The sequence below is a fragment of the Etheostoma spectabile genome, chromosome 5 (assembly GCF_008692095.1).
Source record: "Etheostoma spectabile isolate EspeVRDwgs_2016 chromosome 5, UIUC_Espe_1.0, whole genome shotgun sequence".
NCBI lineage: Eukaryota > Metazoa > Chordata > Actinopteri > Perciformes > Percidae > Etheostoma > Etheostoma spectabile.
Window position 1 is genome coordinate 26,978,997 of NC_045737.1, and position 26,260 is coordinate 27,005,256.

The following is a 26,260-nucleotide window of genomic DNA, read 5'->3' on the forward strand; positions in this document are numbered from 1 at the left end:
GATCTGAGGAGCAGTTAACCATAGTCCTCATAAATCCACCAGAGTTTAAAATTCCAACCCAAAGAAAGCGGAAGGTAACAGATATTGGTGGAGCAATTCCGGAAGTGAAAGGTCAGGGATATAGAATATACAACATATAATGTTATATTTCACACTACGGTATACTACATACTATGTTATTTTGCTGCACTATACTATTCTTCTACTATATAGTGTTATATGGTTGTACTATACTATATATCACATTGTGTTATGTTATTCTATACTATATTGCTACGCTACTGTACCATATACTCTAATTTTAGTCTCTATTTCATAAAATTATGTTAATATGTTACATTGACTCTTGCACTATATTCTATCATGGTAATATGGACAAATACTGAGTTCCATTACTTTTACATATCATACATTTGTACTGCTGCAACAACTGCAAACTGTTTTGGACCACTCTTGTTTACAGTTCAGTGTGACTCTCTAGTATAGCCAATTGAATTGTGCTCAGATTACAACCCAACCCCTCTGAAAATGAACAGTAACAAAAGCGTCCAACGCACAATCCACATTCATGCAACAATCAAAAAGAGAAGTTTATTGTATCAGTTCAAAAACATTTCCCCTAAACCTACGTACAATGGACCAAGGTGCTCACACACAGTCCAGTTCCGCAGCCAACCTTGGAGTCCAGGTACAGTATGAGCACACCAAAAGGCCTAACTAACAATTTGAAGACAGATAGTTCATATTGTGCTGTACATAGAAGATCATTGTCATTTGTTAACACACATCCGAGAAGTTTTAGTTCAGTTTTTTTTATTTTGCACAATTTAAATGAAATGAAAATAACATGATGTACAGTGCAGGAAGAAGCAGAAAACCCAATGTGTTTATTTGAAGCCTCCACCTAAACAATGTTTTAACAATGTGATAAAGAACGCAAAATGAACATACAGAACTGAATCTGACTACGAAATAGTGATAAAAAAGTAATAAACAAATATATGAAGTAAAACAAAAAACAATATAAAAAAATAACAGTTTTAGATGATGAATGTGGAAAACAATACATGGGGAAAAAGCAGTTACAAAACAGCAGTTACATTTTTTTTGCTTTGAGAAAGAGCAACCAGAAACATTGTCCTGGCAAGCTACATGCTGAATATGGCAAGTTTTGAAGAAAATGTGCATCGTGCAATAAGGCAGGCCTGCTTGGTTCTTTCAGGGAATGACTGTAAAGATTTACAGAGATGAATGTAGGAAAATGTGGAGGGGCCAGACTTTACTTAACAGTGCTGTGGAGTTTGGCAATGCAAGACTATTGAAAGGGTAAATGATCAAGTTTGCTAGGCAATGGCATGTCACAATAAAATCTTCTGCAATATTTGAACTTTTACGATGAATTTTGAATTCTTTGTTTCCCAATTTCCCCGAATTTAAATCTGAGATGCAGTGAAAGATTCTGGACTGACAGAATTCATAGACATTGGTTGCAAAAGACATTCATATGTCAACTTACAAGTTATATAAAACTACACTGGTATAAAGCATACAATACTGTTCAAATTGGAGTGCTATAGAATGAGATCCAAATGTACATCTCCTAAAATAATTAATGGAATTTTAGGATTCTGAAGTTGGGTTTCGCCCCTCTATATTCACACTCAGGGCAATCCAATCCAATCCTACAATATAATCCAATTACATTATAATGTAAAGAGAGTGGCCTGTTTTCACAAACACACAGCTAACTTGGGGGATACCCCGACAGCTGTAAATATTGTAAAAAATAGTCGTGGCTGGAAGGATAAAATGCTGCTGTATGTTGATATTTACAGAATGTGCATGTGTTAGAGTTGTTAGCTTTCATACACACTCAGTGCATTTCTTTGGCATTGTCTTTGGTTTTTTCGTTGGTGGTGACATTGGTGAGTCGGACACTCTCCTCTATTGCGATTTTCTGGTCACGTGCTTCTCCCTCCGTATGGAAGCCAACCATCAGCTGGTAAATTACCACACCGATCGTACTGCCAATGAATGGGGCAACAATGGGCACCAGGAACCAGCCTCCTCTAACCCTGAAGAGTGACGAAAATGTAGTTAATTATGAATAATGATAGAAAGAGTTTCACTTTTTGTCCCGAGAGTATAAGGTCTTTGTATGGTGAGCACTGTGAGAGTGTTGCGAAAGAGAGTTTACATGGAGATAAACAATGTGGAAATTGCTTAAAAATCTGAGCACTTACGTGAAAACTTCGCTGCCCCACCCAGCCATAGCGGTGAAAAGACGTGGTCCAAAGTCTCGGGCAGGATTGACAGCATAGCCAGAGTTAAAGCCCATAGACAATCCAATGACCAGAACCACAAATCCCACAGTGAAGGCCTCCAGCCCTTGGGGGATGGGGTTGTTGTATGGATCCACAATAGCCAGGATACAAACAATGAGCGCTGCTGTGCCGATCATCTATGTTCAAGAGAGGTACATTGAAAAGGAAATCGTTGGAGTTGGACACCTGAGTTTCATCACCTAGGTTATATTTGTAAAAATTAAAATGTAGTGTATAATAGCTGTTATTACATGTCAAAAAGGGTACCTGATCAAAGAAACCATTTAAAAGGGTGAGATGTTCTCCAGGGTAGGTAGCAAAGATCCCAGCTGTTGCAGCAGGACCAGTTACATTGAAAGATCCAGGACGGTCTGTCAGGGCATCTAAGGAGATGCAAACAACAAAATACTGTAAAGCATAATGTTTTGTTTTCTTCAAATGAAGCACTTAAAACACATTGGTATGTAAGGTTGTAACAACATCATTTATTTGAATTTAGATCTACATCTGGAATCATCTCTTACCAAAGTACATGCCGAAAATGATGCCAGCACCAAAGAAAGCACCAATTGTCTGAAAGAGGAAGTACATGGGGAACTTTCTCCAACGCTCTCTTCCGAGCAGGCACAGGCTAAAGGTCACTGCTGGGTTCAGATGGCCCCCTGCAAATGTACATGGTGACAGTATGTCAGTGCATATTATAGACCATGGACATTATCTAAATATAGAATCAGATTCCAGAATTATAAATCAAGGCAACGCTGGATAAATAGTTTTCTTGCTACTTGAATTTGTCTGAAAAATCTACTGATCAGAAAGTATTAATTCCCAGTATTATAATCTTCAATACAACACTAGTAGTATTACTGTACCTGATACCTGGCCACAGACCAGGATGCCTAATATGGCAGCAAAGCCGAATGCAAAGTTGACTGTTAAGAACATGCCATGGGAACCATCGCTCAAAACCTGTTGGGCCACAGCACCACAGCCAAACATCTGGAGAGAGAGAAGAAAGGTTTACGTTAGGTCCCGATGCGTTCTTCTGCGCAAAACAGCTTTATTTTCTGTTGTATGAACAAAACTTTATTCTCAAGTGTCTCGCTCAGGGACACTTTGACATGTGGCCGGAGGAGCTTGGGATCGAACCACAAAACCATTTGGTTGAGGGGCACTGGTCTACCTCCAGGCCACAAGACAACTGCTGGTACTTAGATAATGTGATGTGTGGCGTGTGGAATAGTTTTGTGTGATTTTAAAGAAAAGAAAAGAACAGACAGAAAATCCGTGTTCGTAAGGGCTTTTGAATTTCCCTGTGCAACATTTCGCTGTATTCAGTGTTTTATAAATATAAAAAAGGATACTTTTTCTTTTTTACTGGATAAATTTAGTGCTTTGTCCGCCGATCACGGTCAAGCTGAGGGGTGAAATGAGGCACCGTGATCATTATCAGTGAAACCAGTGGAACAAAAGGCCATTAAATGAGCTGTGCTCAGAATTAACTGAGCTCTATTGTGTTCGTAATGGCTCACAGGAGTACAGTATACTGTATCTACAACAAAGGTCACTGTGTTGACCTTGAAGCGGCAGAAATGGCTAGCACACGCTGAAAATGGCAAGTTTTGAAGATTTGGTTTGTGCAATACGGCAGGGCCGCTTAGTTCCTGTAGTGAATAATTCTAAAGATTTACAAAGAATGTTTTTACAACATTTACTATATAACTGGGACGTTTCTGGGCAGATACGTCAAATGGCGGAGATTGGTACGGACAAACTACATAGGGTGTCACACTGGTTAGAGCAAATTACCTAACCATGTTTCCTATCTAATTTAAACAGCTCATGTTACTGTAATGTGTTTGGGGAGTTAACTTCATATAATATTTAATGTGGCATTTTTCTTTTGTTTGATTGTGATTGGTTAAAAGAAATGCAAACACCCCAGATCATTTTTCCTCCTATCCCACAATAGATGTTTGGCCTTTTCTGGGAAGGGAAAGAAAGTTCTGTTTCCACTTTAGATGACTTATGGAAAACATATGTGTTCATGGGCAAGGTGATTCTGTCAAAGAAGAAGGATTTACAGAACATGCTGTCTTTAGACGTGGAAGCAGTACTGCCAAGCAGGTGCCATACTGGTTATTCTGCACACTGTGTGATTATGTGTGTGTGTTTGTCCTCCTTGTTTGGTGTATGTGTTTGGTAAATGTGTGGTCCAAGCATAGGCTGCTGCTCTTTAAGCCCCCTAATGAGAATGCTTTTCAGCCAGACCACAGGATTTAGATGGTGAGGTTAGCTTTGAGGGAACCACACTCAGAAAAACTGGTGCCTGAGGGAAGTTCATTATCACTGGGCTCAGTCTAAACTCTTTTCCACCCCTGACAGAGCCAGCCATTACTGGAAAAAAATATTACATGAATCCACCTCATGCTAGAATTGTGCTGAGTTTTGTTTTTGAAATGCAGGGGAATGTCTCATTGGTGTTTTTTTTTTTGCGCTTGTATGAAAAATTTAAATACTTAATGTCAGAGGCATTGGATTACACATGATGCTCCATTAGCTTGTGAGTGCCAAATTCCTTACTTAGATCATATTCCACCTAAAAGGTCTTATTTAAATCCGACACTAAATCTTGGAGCAATGAGTATTGTACCTAACTCTCGTAGTGCTTAAATTCACCAGCGTGAATGTGTGTTCACTATGGGGAAGAATTCCTGCAACTTGCTATGTTGCTGTCATAAGGTTGTATTTAGTAAACTGCACTCCAACACCTTCTCAACCGACATTAATTTGGCTGATTCAGCTGCTAATGCATCCATGCAGCTACGTACTTCCAGCTTTTAGTACAGTCTGGAAGCTTAAAAGAACAAAAGACACAAAACACAGCAGTCAGCCTACTGAAACACACATTTGTTTAGTAGCTGAAAACTGGTCTTATAATCACTACCTGTGTGATCTTTTTAAATTCAGGCTGAAGAGCCTCAGAAACTCCCCTACGGCCACGCAAAGCAGGGATCAGTGGTTTGAAGTGGAAAGTTAAATGCACGTTGTGAGAGTGCATTGAGGGGTTAACAAAACAGTTACAGTAGGATTAGTCTCGCATTGCCAGACCTATCTCCACAAAGCTGCGGAGGAGGGTCTGGCTAGTCCACACAGCATTCCGGGATGGGAGAAAAACATGCTCTGGTTTATTGGCATTTCTTTAAACCAATCACATTGTCTCGGGCGGTGCTAACCGCGGGACACAATGACAGTGCCTCTGCAAAAGAGCCTCGGGAAGGAACTGAGTCAAAAAACAATCTGTTTAATGATCCTTACAAGTTATAAGGAGCTAGTGACACATGGCAATACAAGGTGTGCGCACACAAGCACTCACGCAAGCACACCTCACCTATCGCTCCAGGCTATCCTACAATAGTGATGATTAACAGTTTGCTTTATTTAACTAGGGAAAAATGTATTGACAGGCTGATATTTGGAGAGGAAGGATGGTCAGCAAAGATGATGACAAATGTGCGAGAGAAACTTCTGTAATCTCCGATAGAGGAAGGAAGATTATCTCAGTCATGACTGTTGAATGACATGAATGTGATGCCAATTGTTCTGTCACTGACTTTCCCAGTACTTGTATTGATGTTTCTTACCTATTAAATGACTGTGCCACACCTTCTTGTTCCATCAGTCGTCACAGTACTTGCTGTGTCATCTGGCTAATAATAGTTATTAAATATTTTCAGTCCTAAGCTCTTGTGTAAATAGTAGTTAATAAGCAGTTTTCAACCGCATATCTGTGTTAACATTATTTACTGGTTTATACACAACTGAGTGGCTTGAAATTCTGACTAAGCTCTGTTGGAGGGTTACACACACACACACACACACACACACACACACACACACACACACACACACACACACACACACACACACAGAGAGTGTATTATATCAAAATAAATAACATCTTTATATATATTAACAATAACTTTAAGCCAATACAAGAGCATTTAGGTTGCCCACTAAGCAGGTTGTTGTACTAGTATTTAATGTATTAACTGTAAAACTAATTTTACCCAATATGTTTATCTGTGTAGATAGCCAATCATCTGGATCTCTTTTAATAAACAAAATTAAAAAATGTCCAATCTATTTCTATTATGATTAGGGCAAAGTTGGATGATAAGCTACCATTTCAGATATCCTCTTTGCAATTATTCAAGTTTAGAAGTTATGATTTATGGAATAGAAAACACTGCGAAGGGACACAGTTGAAGTACCATTATTATTAATGTACAGTATATTTAAGTATACAGTATATATGAACATTGTAACCCTTCATAAAATGCTTGGCAATTATTTTTTTTTAAACTCATCTGTTCAGCATGAGATGCAATGTATTTCCATGCCTATCCCCCCCCCCCCCCCCCCCCCCCCCCACACACACACACACACACACACACACACTTACCACAAGGACAAGGGTGCCCAGACACTCTGCCAAGGCCTGACGAAGCAGCAGGTTCCGGACCTGGCAGGACCGGGCCATTTTTTCCAAAAGCAATTTATGTCTGCCCATGTTTTCTTGCTACTGGCTGAGACAGTAAGAAGACAGGCACGGTAGCTGGATAGTTTTTTTTCTGAGCTGCTGTGAAGCTGGGAGGACTGGGCTCCTCTTATAGAGCAGAGATGGGCTTTGATTGGGCTGGTGCCAAGCCTGGACTCGCCTCCACTCTCTGCACCACGCCTCCCTGCTTGTCACGGTAAGTTCCAATCTGTTTTTCTCACTTGTCCACTCCCTGTCTCACTCTCTCACACACACACACACACACACACACACACACACACACACACACACACACACACACACACACACACACACACACACACACCTGTGACATATATCCATAACCATAGTTTACCCAAACATAATCCAGTTATTGATTTCTCTATTTAAAAAGTTCAGCCAGAATTCAGACTTTTAGAGACATAATAAAAATGGCCTTGCGATCAGGCAGCTACAGGAACAGAGAAACAGTAAAGAGCATACTTACTGATGATGATGCTTCTTTCTCCCTCAGAATTTAATTTAGAAAAGCCCACTTTACAATAAGTGTGGTCACGTTTCCCTGCTTTTGGAGATTTGTGTAGCTATGTTTTTGTCCTTCTGATTTTGAATATGCAATGTAAGCTTTAGTGCATAACGTTTTGATATCAACGAACGCCTGTTACATTCAAGCCATTGCGAAATGAGTTGCAACAAGCTCCACAAAACTCTCTGTATTTCTCAGAATGTTCAGAAACTGGTGTTGTCTAGCGACTTGCGCACGCAGAAACTCGAGTGAAGACAACTACCTCTTTTAAATCGTCCGTGTCCTCCTTGGCTACTAGCAACTGAGCAACGGAGCAACTGCTTGTGTGTGTGTGTGTGTGTGGGGGGGGGCTTGTATCATGTGGATGCACGGACAGTTTTGTTGTCATTACTTAGAATTCCTCATGGGGGAGACAGACACAACACACTGTGGCTTTAATAGAAAATGTACATGTACTGTCATTTTGCACGCTTACTATGGTCCTACCTGATTTAGACTAGTGTTGCCTTACCTGATCTTAACCTAAAACCAAATCCAAGTTTCTCTGTTTGCCCTTTAACATTAAGCATTAGAAACTGAGTATCTAAAATCCACTGAATAATACATCTCCCCTTTCTTTAATCTCTTAAATTATGCAAATTAATCATATATGGATAAACATACTTCATAGATATTTATGAAAAGCACCTAATTTAACCTAAGCAGTCTCTATACACCTTGGTCCACCAATTGGCAAACTTTATAAATGAACATAAATAAATCCCAAATACCCCCGTTGAAAGATTCTAGATGTCCCCTATTTCACATACATGTGAAATACTAACATACTACATACTAACCTTCTCATCTTTCCTTTTTGTCCCTTACCTTGTTTTCTTTGACAAGTTCTTTTGTCCCCCATCAGAAACTTTATCACCACTTATTATACCTTCTTTGTCTGGTTTCAATAGAGGTGTGAGAAAGGTTCTATTTCTAAAAGCCTACAGATATGCCTCTATCAGAAGGAATCAGTATACTATTTCTTCGCTCTGTTTGACGTTCTTTTATTCTGTTTTTTTCATTTCATTTTGACAGTGGGGTGCATTAGATTACTTGCTATAGAGAACGTAAACAGGCTTCACACCAAAAAATGTGTAGTGTATCACGTATAAAAAAAAATATTCTGAGTGAGAAAAATAATTTGCAAATATACATGAGTAATCTGCAGCTCAACTGGATTGAAGAGTTCCCAGAGGTAGGACTTTCAGTGCTAGGCACCTTTTGGTGTTAGCCTGTCTTTACCCAGTGCATGCTAGATAGGCTTCAGGGATAAGCAGATATTACAAAATACTTATTTGTTTGTTATAAAAGTATCATCAGTTAAACTGGACTGTTATCCCTTTATCTTGTATCTCAAAATCCTAATCCTCATTTCTCAAATTTATACTATATTTCTCGTAAACTATTTTAACCTGACCAGGGCTGCCATCTTCTACAAAGATAGATTTAAGAGTGTGGTTGCACTTCTTTTTTCTTTTACTTTTGTTTTGGTTTTCTGATTCAGTTTAGTTCTTCAGGCTTCCAGAAGGAATCCCATCTAGAAGCCAGAGGAGCTGCATTTTTGCGCCACATGGTTTTAAACCACTTTTCCTGGAATTGTTTGGCTCAGGGAAAGGGAAAAGAATGGTGGTACCCACAAACATTTAGAGAAAGCTGTAAAACCAAGATGACTTTCTGTCCATTTTTTTGCAATTACAAGTTCTAACAATTAAGGTTTGCCCTTTGACACGTTTTCTTATGTTTTTTTTTTTTTTTTACCTTGAAGTCCTTCAGAAATATCACTGATCATTTGATATTTGTGATTGATGGCCATATGTGCCATGTGCGTACCAGATGTGTTTGTCTCCCATAAGATTGCCAGTGTCCAGGTGTTTTTCATCAAGTGCTGGAGACATAACAGGCGTAGACAGGTGAAGAAAGATTATTTTCGTTCAGACAAACAGAACAGGTTGGCATACTGCCTCAAGGCATACAGAGATGATGTCAGCAACAAACACACTGACATTCGAAGGACTGATACTGATGCTCTGAAGTTAATGGATCTGCTAAAATGTAAGGCAAAAAAAAAAAAACACTTCAGGGTAACAAAAAAAAAAAGTTGCTTAGGCAAATAAGGGGGTTTTAATTGAAGAAGAAAGTTTAATTTTAAAATAACACTGTGTTTGTACCACTATGAAGAGCATGTGCATTACAATTTGTGCTGTGAAGTTTTGGTCAAATTGACCGGGTAGTGGTGGTAAGAGAAGCGAGCTTAGGACCGGGAGGCCCCCTGTTCAATCCCTAGGCCGACATAATATCTGGGTGGGGAAAGTGAGTGACTTGTCAGCACCTGTTTCTCCCTCATCCCTTTGAGCAAGGTCTTAACCCTTAACTCCTCCAGTGGAGCTGCTCGGTGGCCAGCAGACTCCAGGTATGAATGTGGGTGTGTGATTTGTGTGAACGTGACAGGTCGTCGTCGCAAATGAGAAATTCTTCTCAATCGACTTACCTGGATAAATAACAAGGTTCCAAAAAATAAAATAATAATTATCCAAAAGTTTCAGAAACCAGGACATTGTTTATTTATTTATTTATTTCATTTTATAGAAACGAAACACCTCTTCGGTTTAGAGTCAAATTGACCCGCTGATTTGCGCTCTAAGTTTCCACACAGTGGAACACCTCGCGAATCCTGGCCAGCAAAATGTTGCCTCGGGGTGTGGTCGCGATAGCCAGGCTCTACTCCGAACATGCTCACGATTGGCCTGTCGGCTAGCTGGAAAGTTCAGTGTTTAAACTAACATCTACAGTGGTCTGTTTGGTGGTGTGTACGCCCTCTTTAAGTTTGTGTGACAAATAAACAACAAGCAGTGTTGATAGAAGCTGTTTTTTAAATTTTTTTTATTAATTATTAAAAATTAAATACTGGAGGGTCACTGGTTCAAGTCCCTGTACGGACCAAAGTGTGGATTGGTAGCTGGAGAGATGCCACTTCACGTCCTGGGCACTGCCAGGTGTTCTTGAGCAAGGCACTATATCCCCTCCATCCAATCAGGGCGCTGGTCCAGCACTGGCAGCCCTCTCAGTAACAAAACAAAATGTCAATTGTAATTTCCCCACAATAAACAGTATAAATTAAAAAAAAAAAAATTATATTGTTTGCCAACAAAACATGTAATTGATCAAATGCAATCAAATCCAATGTACAAACATGCTAGCGATTAGCCTGTTGGCTAGCTGAAAAGTTTCAGTGCTTAAAACAAAAAATATACAGTGGTCTATTAAGTGGTGTAAGTGCCCTGACTAAGTTTGTGTGTTATATAAATTACAACTTGTGTTGATACAAGTACCAATGTTTGTGAAGGCATTTTTAGGGGCGCCTACTGAGAGATTTTTGGAGCAGTGTACTAAGGATCAGTTAATCAAGATTGCAGAGTATTATGACGTTAATGTTGATGATAAAAGAGTCAAAAAGTCAGTGAGGGCCAATTTGAGAGCCATTTTGGTTAAGATGGATGTCTTGAGAAGTACAGAGGCTGCGTCGGGCTCCGTGGAGATAGAGAACCCGTTTTTGCCTATGGTAAGTTTAACGGGCTTGACATTCAAGCAGCAGAAGGAATTAGCTTATTTATGCTACGTTTTCAGTGTCGGTAGAGACATTAAGGCAAGACACCAGAGCAGGCAAATATTGAGTTACAGAAGCAAAAACTGGATTTGATTAGAGATGGAAAAATTCCTGCGGGTGTTCTGCATCTGTATCAAGTGTGATCCCACGGCCTGTGGATGATTTGAATGATTTGAGGTTGGTTCCCATATTTAACGAGAATGATCCAGATACATTCTTCTCACTTTGAGTGTTTGAGTTTGAGTGCTTAGCTGTGCCTCGGGGGTGGTCTGATTTCACTGTTTTCTACTGTTCGTGTTGGTAGCGGACAGGTGGAAGATTCTGCGCCTGCGAGTGAGCGTTCTGGTTGTCTAAGGCAGGGAGACCAGTTGGGTTGGACCGGAGGATTGGACATGGTGCTGGTAGATCTGAGAACATTTGTAATTATTTTCTCAAACGTGGACATTGGAAAAGGAACTGTTATGCTTTAGACTCTAGAACCAAGCAGGTTGGAGCTAGTGTTAGCCCCAAGCCAGCAGTTTTGATTGCACCGGTCTCTGGGCTAACATGTCTTGAGTAATTGACCCATTAGTTTAAAATGTGTCAATTTGACCCGCAACAAAACAGGATGGGAGAAGATTTAAGAAGATTTATAATTTATTCTTATAGTATAGGGACGTGGAAAGGTTGTTGGGATGAACACAAGGTAATTATTTAAGTCATGTATGATTTCAACATATTGTATATGACAGTGCGGGATAGTTGTTCTAGTTGTATATATAATAAATATTTAATTTAATTGTTAAGAAAAAGGGGTAAGGTCCTAGAAGTAGCAGTGGCAACTCTCCCCCTTTTTTATCTTTTGCTAGGTAGTAGTGTTTCTGGTTTTTCAACCACTTTTAAAATGTTGTTTGTTTTAACTTAATAGATTTCAATTGAATAATAAGCCCCACGGTCCAATTTGTGTGAAAAACAAATCTGCAGTCACCAGGAACACAGGAACTGTTGTATGCCGGAGCACAGGAACTCATGACTACCGAAGCACAGGAACTGATGACTGCAGAGGCTCTGAAACGTGGGATTGCCGCAGATCAAAGGAAAATTATGAGCGTTGCAACTTAACAGGAACTCAGGAGTGTTACAACTCAACAGAAACTTGGGAATGTGACGAGACGAGTAGGTTCTCCATCTGAGTCCATGGGATAAAAATGTGTCTGGAACACCGGAAGTCACGGTTCTGGGTCCGGAGCAGACAGGAGGGTGGCTGACTGGATGCTAGCAAGCTGGGAAACAAACTGAAGGCCAGCATGCTGGTGAATAGCATGCTGAAGGCTAGCTAACTGGGACGCAGACTGGAGACCATCACACGGGTGTAGATTGGGAACTAGCAGGTTGCAGGCTCAGGATACCAAGGTTGATGGACCTGCGTGTGGCCAGCAGACTGGAGGCTAGCTGATGGAAAACCAGCCTGGATAAGCAGACTTGGGAATCAGGGGTTCCTGAGAAGTCCTTTAGCCACTCAGGCAAAGTGCTCCTGAGCCATGGCTCAGAGGCAGCCTTCAGGTGCACCATCTTTAACACAGCGCTCTTATACTCCCTATTAGGAGCTCTCTTCCACTCCCCGTACAAATAAAACAGGTCCTGGAGTCCGCTGGGTCCACACTTGGTCTGATTGTACTGTCACACAACAGAGTTTGAAAGGAGTACCTAAATGCAGGAGACCAATAAGGCACGTTGATCAAAAAAAAAAGCAAGCTTTAATAGCAAAGCTGAATCCAAAAAGACAAGAAATAGTAAATATTGGTGAAGTAACACTTGGAGCCAGAAACAAAAGCAGACCATCAGACAAAGGAACGACAACACTGCGGTCAAATCTTTTTTGCTTAGGTTCCTAATGCAGTGAAATGAGCCAGAAGTAGTTAAGTGGCAGTCATATAAGAAGAGCCGGTTGAATTGTCTAAGTGATATGCAAAGATGCTTCAATGGTCATTTCTAGACTCCTTTAGCATATGATACACTGGACCATCCTTTACGAAAGAAAAAGTAGATAATACTTTCTTGCAATTCTTTGCGGCAGCAAGCGATGCATCACCATTTCGCCATTTATAATCTTAATATTAAATTGTGCAATAGCACTGGTAGCCGTAATACTGTAAGAACAGTGTGCACAGTGTAAGCCATTGCAACACATCTTATATTATGTAATTTATGGTCATTCTAAGGAGGTTTAATATGATTTAGTAATTTTATGCCTCAGATTAAATATAGTCTGTAACAAATTGTCTTTTTTAAAGTTTTGATATTTAATTGAACACAAACCGATTTAAATAATGCATATATATATTTTGATTTTTTGTTTTCCGTATACAGTATACTAGATTACATTATCTGTAACTGTATTCAGAACATGTTACACTGACAAGTATTCACATCACTCTTTTTAAACGTGTGCTAATCACAAGCCTCGCCTGCATCTCAGATAGATGTATTGCTCTTTCAGTAACAAGTGAAAGTTCAACTGAAACCTTCAAACAAGCCTTAAAGAATGTGAGAGATAGATTGCCACGCAACAGTCTCACCCACTAAACAATCACGATATATTACGCACAGGGCCTATCAGAGGGCCAGCAGTTTTTCTGTAAAGCATAGGACTGTTACCACATATTCTCTGTCCATACTCTGCATTTAGAAATCAGAGATTACCAAGACAAGCTTTAATGTTTCATCAACCTGAGATCATAAAACTCTGTTTTACATGCTTTACCTTAACGGACAGAACAAGTACAGACATGACTGAAAGGGGGGACCTCAAAGTGCTCCAGCTAAATCAGACAGGTGAGGCAATTCCAACAGTTGTGTGTGTTGGAAACACAAAAGCAGCAAATGTATGTATTTTACGTAATTTAATAAACGTTATTACCGATTATGTACCAATCATGTTTTCACAGTTTCATCCACTAATAAATAGGACTATAGGCAGACAGGCAAGAGGAGTCAAAGATAAAATCAAAAGACTTGTTAATTTATTAGACATAATAGAGCGTCACCATAACAGACATTTGGCTGGTCTTTTACAGCAACATTGTTAACACATATTATTGTTAATAAGATGTCCAAAATGCATTCACGTTTCCATTGTTCTGTATTACAAGTCAGGCACAAACAAAACAAAAGGCATCCATACACCGTTTCCAATACAACATATCAAATGGGAAAATTAAAGGGTGTATGTGTGTACATCTGTGTTGTCTACAACGACCATTTTTCAGTCCTGGCTTCCAGGGATTTGATCAAGCCCTTTCCCATGATCCGGAAGTCCTCCAGTATCGCTTCGATGTTGGGAACTGTATTTGCTTCCTCCCCAGTGACAACCACACTCCGAGCAGACACCTGCGACGTCTGTGATTAAGAAAAATGTAACGCATCAGGTCATCAATGGTGGATGTTAATGTGAGTGAATTGAGGATGGAGGTAAAGGAGACACATGACACAACAAAGCTAAGTGTTGGCAGTCCAAAAAGTTATCTCTCCTATATTAATGCTTTTAGATAGGAGGACTTGACTTTACCTTAAAAGGCATTGGGATGAAGGCCTTTGGCTTCCATAAAACGGCGATCACTGTTCCACCATAGGGATCACAGAAGAAGAGGGCTAGGTTTCCAAAAGCCTCCTGAAAATAAATTACATGAAGTGATGCAGTAGAATTTCAGGGCACTAGGTGACAGAATCCATTTTGTTGCAGTACTCTAGGCCAAAAGCCTATTAAATACAAAATGGCATCAATCCAAACAAAACTACACATCAGGACAAGACAGATCTTAATCAGTTAGTATTTTGAGTTTGCTTCCTCCAAAAGTGGTTACATTTAACAAATTCTGTGCAATCGGCCTCGTCTAGCTACTGTATTAGGTCTCAGGTTCAGGTTACTTTATTTGTACCTGTAGGTAGATTTGTTCTGCAGCAAGAGTATGACATCCATCATGACACACAACTACAAAAACAACAAAAACTTCCACCCCCACCAATTAGGACTGAGAAGAGAGATTAAAAAAAAACATTCAAGTAAATAATCTCTCAAATAAAATAAAGGTAAAAGCAGGTATGCAATCAAAATAAATGCTTTATCATATCTCTGCAAAATGGCTACGGTCTTTGGTTGACTGCTGATCCACATCATTAATGGTTAGTGTAAACTTATTCATACAGTGCACAAAAGAAGGCATGTATTGGTTGCATAACGTAACACATCTTTGGATTGCATAAATGGGAGACAGAGAGAAAGAACTGGAAAGAGACAAAAAAAAATTCAGATTGACATAAATCAAGATTCTAACTAATAAACATCCCCATGCATGCGGGTAATGCGCAAGAGTGTACGGAAAAGGTGAAAAAGCGGAACATTTCTGAGAAATGTAAAAACATCGTTTCGAGGAAACCTACCTACATTGTGAACAATGTAAGTACAGCCTGGGTGTTTCTCGTCTTTGTCATTCATTTTTAATGTCAGGAAACTGCTGGACGTCACATACTAGCTGCAACTTGCATGCGTAAATCCTGCTGCACAGCTTTCTTCACATCCATTCCAGTGGTAACAATGCGTTATTAACACCACGCCTTCCTTTTAACCATAAGTTTAGACAAAACTCACTGAGCTGCCGCAGCCCAGACCTCTTACTTGCGCAGGTGTTTGGTCCCTTGTCTTGTGTCTGTCGGTTTGTTTATGTGTGTCTGTTTCTGCATGTGTTGTTTTGTCTCCCTCCCTCCTGTTTTCTGGCCCTGGGACGTGTTCCTATGTCCCAATGTATTGTTTGTGGATGTTTGTGGTTTCTGAGTAAAAAAAAAAAAAAATGTGATCACAAAAAACAAGATAAAAACCACTCACTCTAAGCTCTGCCATGTAGAGGGACACGGGGTTGTAGTCGATGACGGGCAGGGCCCCTCCAGACTGGGTCACATTGCCTGCCATGATGCCCCTGCTGAAGGTGACAGCGGGGGGGTCCACTGCCTGAACTAGCAGGGGAACCTGCTTGGGGTTCAGGTGAATCAACACATCATAGGCATCCAGAGGAGGGCGCATGACCACCTACACAAACACACGAGTGCATCACATGGCTGACGTTTATTAAATCCCATTTCCTTCAGATAGTCAAGCATTTACGGCGACAATACTAAACGAGCGTTTGAGCGTTTTTTACTAACCCTGACATCTTGTATCTGGTTGCTGTCCATCAACTGATTTTCCAGTAACTTAAGACTCTCAGCAGCCACCATCACCACACGCTGCAGCATCTAAAGACAGATAAATATAGAACTTGAAATGGGTAAACAAGCATTTTAGCTGAAAACATTTTGGAATGTCATATGAATGTATAGATCTCCATTGTGGCTGTAAAGCTATCAATTAGCACTGGTATTTCCAAGTAGCAATTTCCCAGGAAACGCAAATCCAACAATTATGAAAATGAAACAAATTGATTGTTTCAACCTGTCTGATGAACGCACACCCTTATGTGTTTTAGTTTTTTGCATTAGTGCAAAGGATCACTGAGTAAATGCGATAGTCAATATGACCACAAGTAAATGTGTGTTCTAGGCTAAACTAAACATGTACAAACACGCAGTTTCTTACTTGGGACCTCCTCTTCTATGGCATTCGTGGCAAGAGAATAGTGCCTTAAGCCTTGTTTCCTTGTCATTAGGAGAATGTAAGATCACTGCATGAGGTTGTCCCATTAATGTACCACATTATCGTCCCATTAATGTACCACGTTATCGTCCCATTAATGTACCACATTATCCTCCCATTAATGTACCACATTATCGTCCCAGTTGTACCATTATCTGCTAATTTTAAGTACTTTTTTCCTTTCAGGCTTGTATGGATACTTTTATGGAGATATTGACTTTCTCCCTAATGAAAGGCTCTCCTCAAACCCATTTAGTTCCACATTTTTACCTCATCTTTCCTACAAGTACACTTTGTAACCAGATTCTAACCCATTCATTCACTAGGGAAATGAACAATGTACTTTCATTCAAACTAACTTGAAATATCTTTCTGGTTCAGTATAAAATCACAATATGTGCAAAGCTTATTAACATGTTCTAAGGTCATGTATGTATCTTGTTGATACAAAGCATCTTGTGTGTTCTGAGAGAAACGTTAGAACATTAAAGTATTCTGTGAACGGATTAACTCCATGCCACTTTGCTCTCTAGTGGTCATTCGGAGGCACTGAGAAACTCCAAAGAATACACTGAGTCAGGATCCTTCACACACCTCAGTTATTTGTTGTGAAAGGTTTGGTGGTCCGCAAAGGTGGGCATGTGAATTCAACAAGAAACTGATCTATGCAACCCAGACATCCAGACAAGGTAAAATGAAAATCATCCTAAACATGGCGATGAGGCATAAATGACGTCTCTGTCAGGACGTCACAGAGCACAAAGGTCCTGTTCTCCACAGACGTTATAAAGGAGGCTGCAGGGAGAGGCTCAGGGTTAATGTTGGGCTTGTAGGGGGAGTGAGGTGGGATACCACAGGAAGCTTATCAGGGTCAGCTACGCACTATGGGGAGCTGGTGTGATTACCTTTACCGTACATTACTGTGTGCCACCAGACTCTTTTACAGCCATGGTCACATTCAAGCAGAGGAATACAAAGCTAAATATTTAACTTATTTCAAGACAACAGAGGACAGCAATGAAAAGCAATTGGTGAGCTACACAAGCAGTGCTTGTAAAAATTCTTCAGAATGTTGTTCATTATCTGATATTCTAGTGGTGTTCGGAGGTGTATTAAAAGTGATACCTAACTTTTCTGCATTTCCAGATCAACGATTTACATGGAATTTGCAAAGACTTCAGAACAATCAATTTCTGGCTCTAAGAAAAAAACCACGGCTATCTGCCTGTGGTATGTAATGCAACAACACAGTCCATCTCTACTCCTGAAATCCATCTGGTCAATCTGTTCAGTGCAATACACTTAGTATCTGTTCATGGATCAATATTTTACCTTAATTTGGTGTCATATAGTGTTATCCAGGAGACCAGTGTGAACTAAGAAAAGGCTCCAGGATTGGGAAACTATGTGACTGCTCTCTGCTGAGAACATGCAACTCTTTTCTACATTGTTGTTTGTGATTCTCTCTGTTTTACAAGTCTAACAAAACAAAAACTAAAATATGGTGATCTATCTTTTTGGTATTTTTCCCAAGTATTCAATTTTTTGTCTTTTTGTCCTCTTATTGGCCAATTGTAATATTTAATCACTTTAAATTCAGCATTGAGTGCCAATCTATTAAATGTGCTGTTGTGGGAGTTGCGTACTTGTATTTGTGTCCACTGACCTGTACACTAGGTGCTCGCTTGGTCCAAATGGATTGTTTTTTGTCTTTAGGTGTAGCTATAAACATGACAGGCAGTGACTCCCTGGTGGCAGTGAAGTCATTCTTGATCTCCGTGTAGTCGGAGGCTGCATGTGACAGAGAGGTGAACAACAATCAAAGTTGGCGTTGAAACAGCAATGCATATGAGCAGGATGTTAAACTATGTCGGTGTATATATAAAAAAAAGGTCATATAGGGATTTGTTTGTGTGCCACAGAGGAAAAAGGGGTGTGTGAGAGAGAGAGTGCTTGCCTGCGAGCTGGTTGTTGAGGTTGACAACCAGCGGGTTGTTCCTCCAGTCAAAGGAGGAGAGCAGATGAAGGAAGCGAAGGAAGCCGACCTGAGGAGAACTGAAGAAGACAGAAATTCATTCCTATGACCTACTGAACAAACAAAGGGAAGTGACAAACAAATTGGGAAAGACTGTGTGGTGGACCAAACAAAAAGGTAAAAAGTAGAAGCGGTAGTTACCCTGGTGGCGTAAAGGGTGCAGGCTGCAGGAAAAGCGACGCCACCAGCAGGTCTGCTGTGTCCTCTGTGATGTCATCACTAAAGAGCTGAGCCCCCAGCCAGCGTTTGGCGAGACGACATACTGCCCCAAAACATGGGTGCTGCTGCTGGAGCCTATCAACAGAGTGAAATGTACAGTATAAGATGGGGCAGGAAAGTGAGAAAATGGTGCATGCAGAAAAATAGAAACAGGAAAGAGACCAAATATGGTGACAGAAAGGACAAAAAGGAGGACAAATGTTGAAGAAAATGAAAACATAAAACCAAAACTGACTCTTGGTTTCTCACAGAAATATGTAGGGTTGAAAAGACTGAGGGCACCAAAACCTAAGACCCTGCTTTCCCACACTGACGCACAAATACTACTTTGCGTTAGTTTTTTTGTTTTTTTTTTGTTACCCATGCAACGTGCTGGTAAGTAGAGGCTTGTGAATGGTGGCCATTTCCAGAGCCTGAGCCTCCTCGTTGTCCCTTACAACCAGCAGGCCCTCGGCATTCACACTCTCCCTTAGCACCTGAGGTTCACGATGGTATGCCACCTGGAGGCGGAACACCAAGCCATCCTGGAAGCATAAACAAATGGAAATAAAACAGCATTAATAAACCGAATACTTTGAACTGTGATTAAAAAAAAATAATACTTTGCCAAAAACAACAACAACACAATTTGCCTGGCTATACCACAAACTTTAATGAAAATGTATTAATCGATTTCAAAGAAAAACCACAGTCAAGTTTACAGACAAAAGTGCAACTTATACACAAATTCAAACATGTACCTTCCAGATATCTAGGTGTGTGGGACAGGGCCTGCACGTATAATTATGGTGCTTCTTGAGTAACTCTCCCAGACGGATGTGGAAGGCAGTTCGGATGTGTCGGATGGCGAGGCGGTCATGAGGCCACTTTCCGCTCCCCTCCATGTGACAGATCACTGCAAGAGTAGGGTTCCCAACACATTTGTATATGGAATAGTATATGTATGTGGCTAACATTCCCCTACTTTTAATGCATGGGTTGTAACTCATTAAGTCCTTTAGCATTTTTAAACCACCAGGAACATCACAGAAATCAAGGAAATATTATATTTCAGTCAAACTTTGATGAAGTCTAGCAGTAGTTTGCAACAGATTAAACGAGAGTTAACAACTTCCTTAACTTGCCTGTAAATTAAACACTTACCTGTGATAGGGGTGATATATGCAGGGCAGGGTTTGCCTTCCTTTGGCACCAATGATCTGGAAGTCTTTTCTCTGTCAAAGAAGGAATAGTCCAGCTTCAGTGGCAGAGGGGGAAAGACCTGCAAGGCAAAGTTGAAATATAAGAACTGTCATAAATTCATTAACGATTGTACAGTATCAATGACTCATTGAACTGGAGTTGAAAATGTCATTCTTCTACTACTGCATAAATGAGAGCAGTTCCCTGATGAGAACAATAGGCTTTACCTGTGTATATCTGAGTGCAGGGTGGGCTCCTTGCACTGCTGTGATGGAGAGAGGCAGACCTTCCAACCTCCATAGTTTTCTACTCAGGTCATCATAGGACTGAACCACCCGTAAACTCTCCTCCTCTCCAGTGCTAGGCAGCTGAAGAGCACAATACAAGTCAAACACATGCTGTACATACACATTATAGACATTTATTTCATGATGAAATGGTAATACTTTCTGGCGGTCTTCGCCATTTTTGGATTAAATACCAACAATAGAAACACAACATATGACATAATAATAATATTACAACAACTCATAACAAAATCAGTGCAGGGTTTCTATACAAGAATATTAATTACTTTAAAAATCGCTATTACATTTTTTTCCGAGTCGCACCGACTTTATTTTGAAATTTACCTCACTTCCTGTTTTGATGACGTCATCCGCCATCGCCCCAACATATCTCATGGAGGACTCGGGGATATCTGCATGCCTGGTGGATAATATATTTATAAATCTATTGTTTCTTTTTCCTTTTTTAAAGCAAGACGTAAACAAATGTATGCATACATTCACCTCACTTTAATTCTGTAGGTAGAACTGGTCCCAAATCGGCTTATTTTTTTTGGCGACAGCCAGCGCTAACATTAGCTAACAGTTAACGTTAGCTTTATAAAAAAAAAACAACATTTTCAGACATTAGCCTGCTGCACGACAACATGAAGCGTATGGGGAGGAGACGGAGCTCTGTGTGGGACTGCTTTGAACAAGTGAATAACAACTTCGTCCGCTGCATGAAATGTGACGCTACGCTGAAGTACTGCGGCGGCGCCACCAGCTCCATGATCAACCACATGAGCAGGCACCATCCGTCCGCCGCACCGCTGACGTCAGACGAAGACGAGAAGCCGGTGATTTGTAACGTCACCGTGCAGTGCGTTGAGGAGGAGAGCACCGCTAATTCGGACATCATGCAGGTTGCCATCATGTCACCCAACATGAACACGACTACCAACCTCCCTGAGCGCGAGTACGGGGAGAGGAAGCGCCTGAAGCGGAGCTCTGTGTGGGACATCTTCATTAAAGTGGACGACGAGGTTCACTGCACGATGTGCGACACCAAGCTGAAATACAGGAGCAGCACCACCAGCATGATGTACCACATCAAAAACAAGCACCAAGACACTATGCCCAGTGATGGTGTGTCACTTGCAGCACACGCGGAGGTGACTGAACTTATCTCCAGAATGATAGAGAAGGACATGCTTCCCGTTAGCGTGATTAGTGGCGATGGTTTTCGTGAGCTTCTTGCATACACCGTGCAGAATTATAAAATGCCATCTGTTGGCGACATCACACGCCTCATTGAAGGCCATTTCCATGAGAAGGTAGATGAGCTTGTTGCACAGCTGGGTAGAGTGGAGAAAGTGGCTCTCACTGCTGACTTCTGGACAGCCCTCCCATTTCAGAGATACATTACAGTTTTCTGTTCATTCATAACAGAGGAGTGGCAGGGGAGGTCAGCTGTGCTGCAGACACACAAGCTGCCATCAAACAGTCACACAACTGCAGGCAGTGTCACAGAGAGGCTCCTTAAAACTGTGCAAACCTGGGCTATCGGCGGGAAAGTGACTGCGTGTGTTCATAACAACACGCATGGCATCTTGTCCGCCCATGCGTGTGCCAGTGTCACTTGGGACTATGCCACTTGCTTTGCCACTACATTGCAGCTAGCAGTCAGTGATGGGCTGAGTGAGGATCTAGTTCGCATCATTGTTGCTGCTGGGAAACTAGTCAAGCACTTCAATCACAACTTGCTGGCAAGTGAGGCCTTGGCGCAGAAGCAAGTTCAGATGTGCCTGCCACAGCACAAGCTCATCCAGTCGAGTAAAGCTAGATGGGACACAATCTGCGATATGTTTGAAAGGTTACTTGAGCAACGGTGGGCAATTAAAGCTGTGCTCTCTGATCGCACAACCACCAACAGACAGGAAGCTCAGATCCTTGAGATTGAAGATGATTGCTGGCAAATAATTGAGAATTTCACACCTGTGCTGGCAACGCTAAAATGGGCAACAACAGTCATATCTGCTGAAACAGAAGTGTCCATTTCGAACATCTACCCAATCACGTTCAGCCTCATTCAGACCCACCTTGTGCCAAAAGAGAATGACGTTGAACAAGTCTCCGAGTTCAAGCTGAAAGTTCAGAAGTCACTTAGAAATCACATGGAGGTAGGCAGAAACTAATTACTGGTAATCAAAAGTCACTAATCAATTTGTGCTTTAACTGTAATGTCTTTGGCAATGCTAGTATAAACAATTTGCATTCCCTTACCTTAACTCTATAATTTTATTTTATGGTTTACAGGTTGACTCTACTGACCTAGCCTCCAAACCCGCCCTGATCGCCTCTATGCTGGACCCTCGTCACAAACATCTCAGCTTCCTTACGCCAACGGGGAGACTCGCTGCAAAGGTTAAACTACATGAATTGGTTTCCAGATTAGATGCGATAACTACTACAGTGGGCACAAAGGATGAACAGCAGGAGATCCTGGTTACACCCGATATAAGCCAGGTGGCTATGCCTTCCCAACTGAGAAGTGACACCAAAAACACCATGATGTTGCTCCTAGGAGACAACTACAGTTCCTCCTATGCCACAGACTCTGAGGCTCAGGTCGATTACTACTTAAGAGACATTGCTCCCTCATTGGACATAAACCCTCTCGACTGGTGGAGGGTAAATGGACCAAGATTCCCCAAGCTAGCCACTCTGGCAAGACACTATTTATGTGTACCTGGTGTATCACTGCCATCTTTACTGTCAGAGGCTGGACAAACATTTGCAACAATGCGAACCAGATTGAGCCCAGAACATGTTGACATGATGATCTTTGTAAACAGAAATGTATAACTGTTAACTAGGGCTCCCCCGAAAGCCACACTGTAATTCAAATGCTGTGAATTTACCATGCATGTATTTTTTTTGTGTGTGTGTGAAAATGTATCTAATAGTAAACAGTATCTATGATGTAATTTGTTTTATTACACAAAATCTAAATGTTATTCCTTCATTTAGTTCATAGATTTCAAAGCTGGCCTATAACATTTCTGAGTGGCAGACAAATAATTAAAAAAAAGGTTTCTAGAGCAATGCTTAAAATTTGGACTGGACAGCAAGTTTATCAGAACCCAACCCTTATCTCTTACTATGAATACAATACATCGTTTGTCTCATCTCAATGGACTCGATGGCTGAAACTCTTGGCTTCCAGCTGTTGTGAGCAATAACTGAGTAAACACGTGGTCACTATCAAATCCTTGGTATTCAAAATCAAACATTAGGCTTACCCAAGCAACAAGTAGAAACTAAATAGATTGGATACATTTCTTAACAATAGTCTTCTAATAAGAATTAAAAAAAAAAGGAAAATCACTGGTTGGTTCCTTTGTTATACTAAATATTTGTTTTCAATGCAGCTAGAAACTCACTGACCATAGTAATAATGTGACGTCTGTTGTGTCCTGCAACATGCTACTCAATGATAAAAGAATACATACAGCTGTAGCAGGTGTGTAATGATCTGTCTGGGGACTAGACGTTTTTGGCACATGGTCTCTCCATCCCACAGCACAGCCTCGGTGATGGCGCCGTCCTGAAATCGACGCAGCTCGGAGCGAGAACCCCACAGCTGACGAAACTCGGCGGCCTAACGGAAGGACACAGCTGTGCTTAATAATGGATCATGATATGTAAATGATTAAGAAATGTACATTGTTTTGTTCACAACCATAGATTTAGCGTAACGTATGTGAAAATTTACATCTAAGGTCTTTACTAATCAAATACACTGCATGTTAAGTACATTGTTGCAGTGAGTACACACTAATACAAATACAACCCCCATCTTCGTAGCACTTGATTTTAAAGTGCTCATATTATGCTCATTTCAAATCAAACTAGGTTTACATGGTTTAATTTTCAAAAAACATTTTTGTTGAGCTCTACATTGCTGCAGCTCCTCTTTTCACCCTGTGTGTTGAGCTCTCTGTTTTAGCTACAGAGTGAGACATAACACTTTAATTCCATCTTTGTTTGGAGTTGGACATGTGTAGTACCCAGGTCAGGACTACTAGCCAGTCAGGAGCAGAGTTTGAGGGCATGCCATGCTAGCACCTAGGCGAGCATTATAACGTGTGTTACAAAGTGACGCACGTTTGTCACAGAAGTCTAGGCTGGACTACAACAGAGCTGTTTGGAGCAGTTTGTGAACAGTGTTTACTTTTGGAGATGGTAAGTCCCTTTGGGACTTTGGGCATTTTCACTTTGTAAATCTATAACATGCCCAAAAAAAAGATATAAATCACAAAGGAAAGCCAGAAGGCATAATGTGAGCACTTTAAGTAAAATAACTATCTCAATCCACATGGGAAAAAGAAAATCTATGGATGGACAGAAAGGGTCAGGTGAGGTTACCTTGGGGCTGTCTGCAGGCGGGCCTCTCTCCAGGGCAGAGGCTGCCAGCTCCGGCTTTAAGAGCAACCCGAAGGAGAGGGGAGGTTGGGCTTTGTGTTTCGGGGCTTCACTCGCCACAGACCACTGTGATAAAACAAAAAAATGGGGCAAGATCCACAAATTCAATGATTATATGATAGTAAATATTATTTTACACAAGTTTTTTTATTTTAAGTAAGAGACCTTTGCCCTGTTTTGAGTCCCAAGCGTAACGTTATTGTAGTAGTAGTTAGTGCTAATTCAATCAAGGTTTTCTTTTCAAAACCAGCTTAGACCAATGATGACATTAAGCACTGAATACTCAGTGTGCACATTCTGCTAGTTGAGTAAGCCAGACATGGACGACTGGATCCCCTGAATGTAAATGCTTCCCACCTCAGGGTCAGGAGAGAGGGAGTGGGTGAGGAGGTGGATCCGTTGGCCCAGTCCTCGCTGAAGCAGCGACAGGATAGGAGGGAGTGCCGTGTGGACGTAATTTCCACTGTGGTCCATCAGCTCACTGAGGAGATTCAGTTTCTTACAGCTGGACTGTAGCTTCACCAGGTCACATAACCTGAGCGGGAGATGAAAAGCACAAATCAGAAGCTGACTGGGAAGTCAAAGACAACGTGATAGAGTCCTGCTCTGAAATTAACTCTTGTGATGTCAAGCGAGCAGTAGGATATTTTTTTCCCAAGTACCCTCTTTATTACCTGACATGTTAGACAATGCCTATGTGCCCATATGAGAAGGTGTCTAAACTATCTTTAGCCGGAATCTGTATAAGGAGAAGTTAGCACGTCATAGACAGTGGAAAATGATGTGTGTTGAAAAGGAAAAATAAACAGCTTATGTACATAAAAAGAAGGACTGGATATAACTGAGGTTTGTTGCATTAGCTAAGAAATAAAGGCATACTGGAATATGTGGTCGCTTGTCCTTATCATGGGTTTAGGTGTCATGAGGAGGCTGTGGAACCCGTCCACAGTAGGGTTGTCCCAGAACTGCATCGACACAGAGGCCTCGTGCTGCAGCTGAAAACCAATTATAAAATGGTCAAAACCTGTCCACCCGTGGGAAAATCATCTCATTTCAAATGCACATCTGTTTTTCTAGTATTTACCTGTTTGTAGGTACAAGTGGTCATGTCAGCACACATGTTGAGATGTCCTGAAGGGTCGACAAATACGACCTGAAAAGCATTGTGGAACTCTGCAAGGGATGGCTGCAGGGGCAAAGAAGAAAAAGAAAGAAAATTATAATTATGATAATGAAAGGGTGAAGATAGCACATGCACAGGTTTAGACCACTTACAGCTGTAGTGTCAGGATCTTTGGCTAGGCTAATTCCATTCACTGTCAGGTCTGTAGATGCTGGGGGGGGGGGGGGG

The 26,260-nt window shown here is 41.0% G+C and overlaps 3 protein-coding genes and 1 long non-coding RNA gene across 4 annotated transcripts in view; 2 read left to right on the forward strand and 2 right to left on the reverse strand.

Moving 5' to 3' along the window:
* Window positions 1-796: 796 nt before the first annotated feature.
* aqp3a (aquaporin 3a) lies at window positions 797-7,046 on the reverse strand. Its single transcript, XM_032516448.1, has 6 exons — window positions 6,790-7,046; window positions 3,197-3,323; window positions 2,849-2,986; window positions 2,592-2,707; window positions 2,244-2,461; window positions 797-2,075 (listed from the first exon to the last, which is right to left on the reverse strand). Exons 1-6 carry the CDS (start codon window positions 6,895-6,897, stop codon window positions 1,874-1,876), a joined length of 909 nt encoding a protein of 302 aa, XP_032372339.1. The 5' UTR covers window positions 6,898-7,046; the 3' UTR covers window positions 797-1,873.
* A 6,988-nt stretch (window positions 7,047-14,034) lies between these two features.
* nol6 (nucleolar protein 6 (RNA-associated)) overlaps window positions 14,035-26,260 on the reverse strand; it is a 15,373-nt gene continuing 3,147 nt past the window's right edge. Inside the window, exons 9-26 of the mRNA XM_032516481.1 lie at window positions 26,185-26,243; window positions 25,994-26,095; window positions 25,789-25,904; window positions 25,267-25,444; window positions 24,853-24,975; window positions 23,937-24,085; window positions 20,788-20,863; window positions 20,383-20,523; window positions 20,117-20,234; window positions 19,714-19,868; window positions 19,334-19,497; window positions 18,896-19,048; window positions 18,677-18,774; window positions 18,386-18,510; window positions 16,233-16,322; window positions 15,916-16,116; window positions 14,602-14,703; window positions 14,035-14,432 (exon numbers count right to left, since the gene is read on the reverse strand). Of these exons, the coding sequence (XP_032372372.1) occupies window positions 14,283-14,432; window positions 14,602-14,703; window positions 15,916-16,116; window positions 16,233-16,322; window positions 18,386-18,510; window positions 18,677-18,774; window positions 18,896-19,048; window positions 19,334-19,497; window positions 19,714-19,868; window positions 20,117-20,234; window positions 20,383-20,523; window positions 20,788-20,863; window positions 23,937-24,085; window positions 24,853-24,975; window positions 25,267-25,444; window positions 25,789-25,904; window positions 25,994-26,095; window positions 26,185-26,243 (2,300 nt within the window). The 3' untranslated portion in view covers window positions 14,035-14,282. The remainder of the gene's footprint in view (window positions 14,433-14,601; window positions 14,704-15,915; window positions 16,117-16,232; window positions 16,323-18,385; window positions 18,511-18,676; window positions 18,775-18,895; window positions 19,049-19,333; window positions 19,498-19,713; window positions 19,869-20,116; window positions 20,235-20,382; window positions 20,524-20,787; window positions 20,864-23,936; window positions 24,086-24,852; window positions 24,976-25,266; window positions 25,445-25,788; window positions 25,905-25,993; window positions 26,096-26,184; window positions 26,244-26,260) is intronic.
* Window positions 16,977-18,207, forward strand: LOC116689843 (uncharacterized). The gene is made up of 3 exons (XR_004332113.1): window positions 16,977-17,750; window positions 17,866-17,949; window positions 18,072-18,207. It is a non-coding gene; the product is annotated as an uncharacterized LOC116689843 (long non-coding RNA).
* On the forward strand, window positions 20,803-23,515 carry LOC116689840 (zinc finger BED domain-containing protein 1). Its single transcript, XM_032516482.1, has 2 exons — window positions 20,803-22,604; window positions 22,741-23,515. Exons 1-2 carry the CDS (start codon window positions 21,090-21,092, stop codon window positions 23,287-23,289), a joined length of 2,064 nt encoding a protein of 687 aa, XP_032372373.1. The 5' UTR covers window positions 20,803-21,089; the 3' UTR covers window positions 23,290-23,515.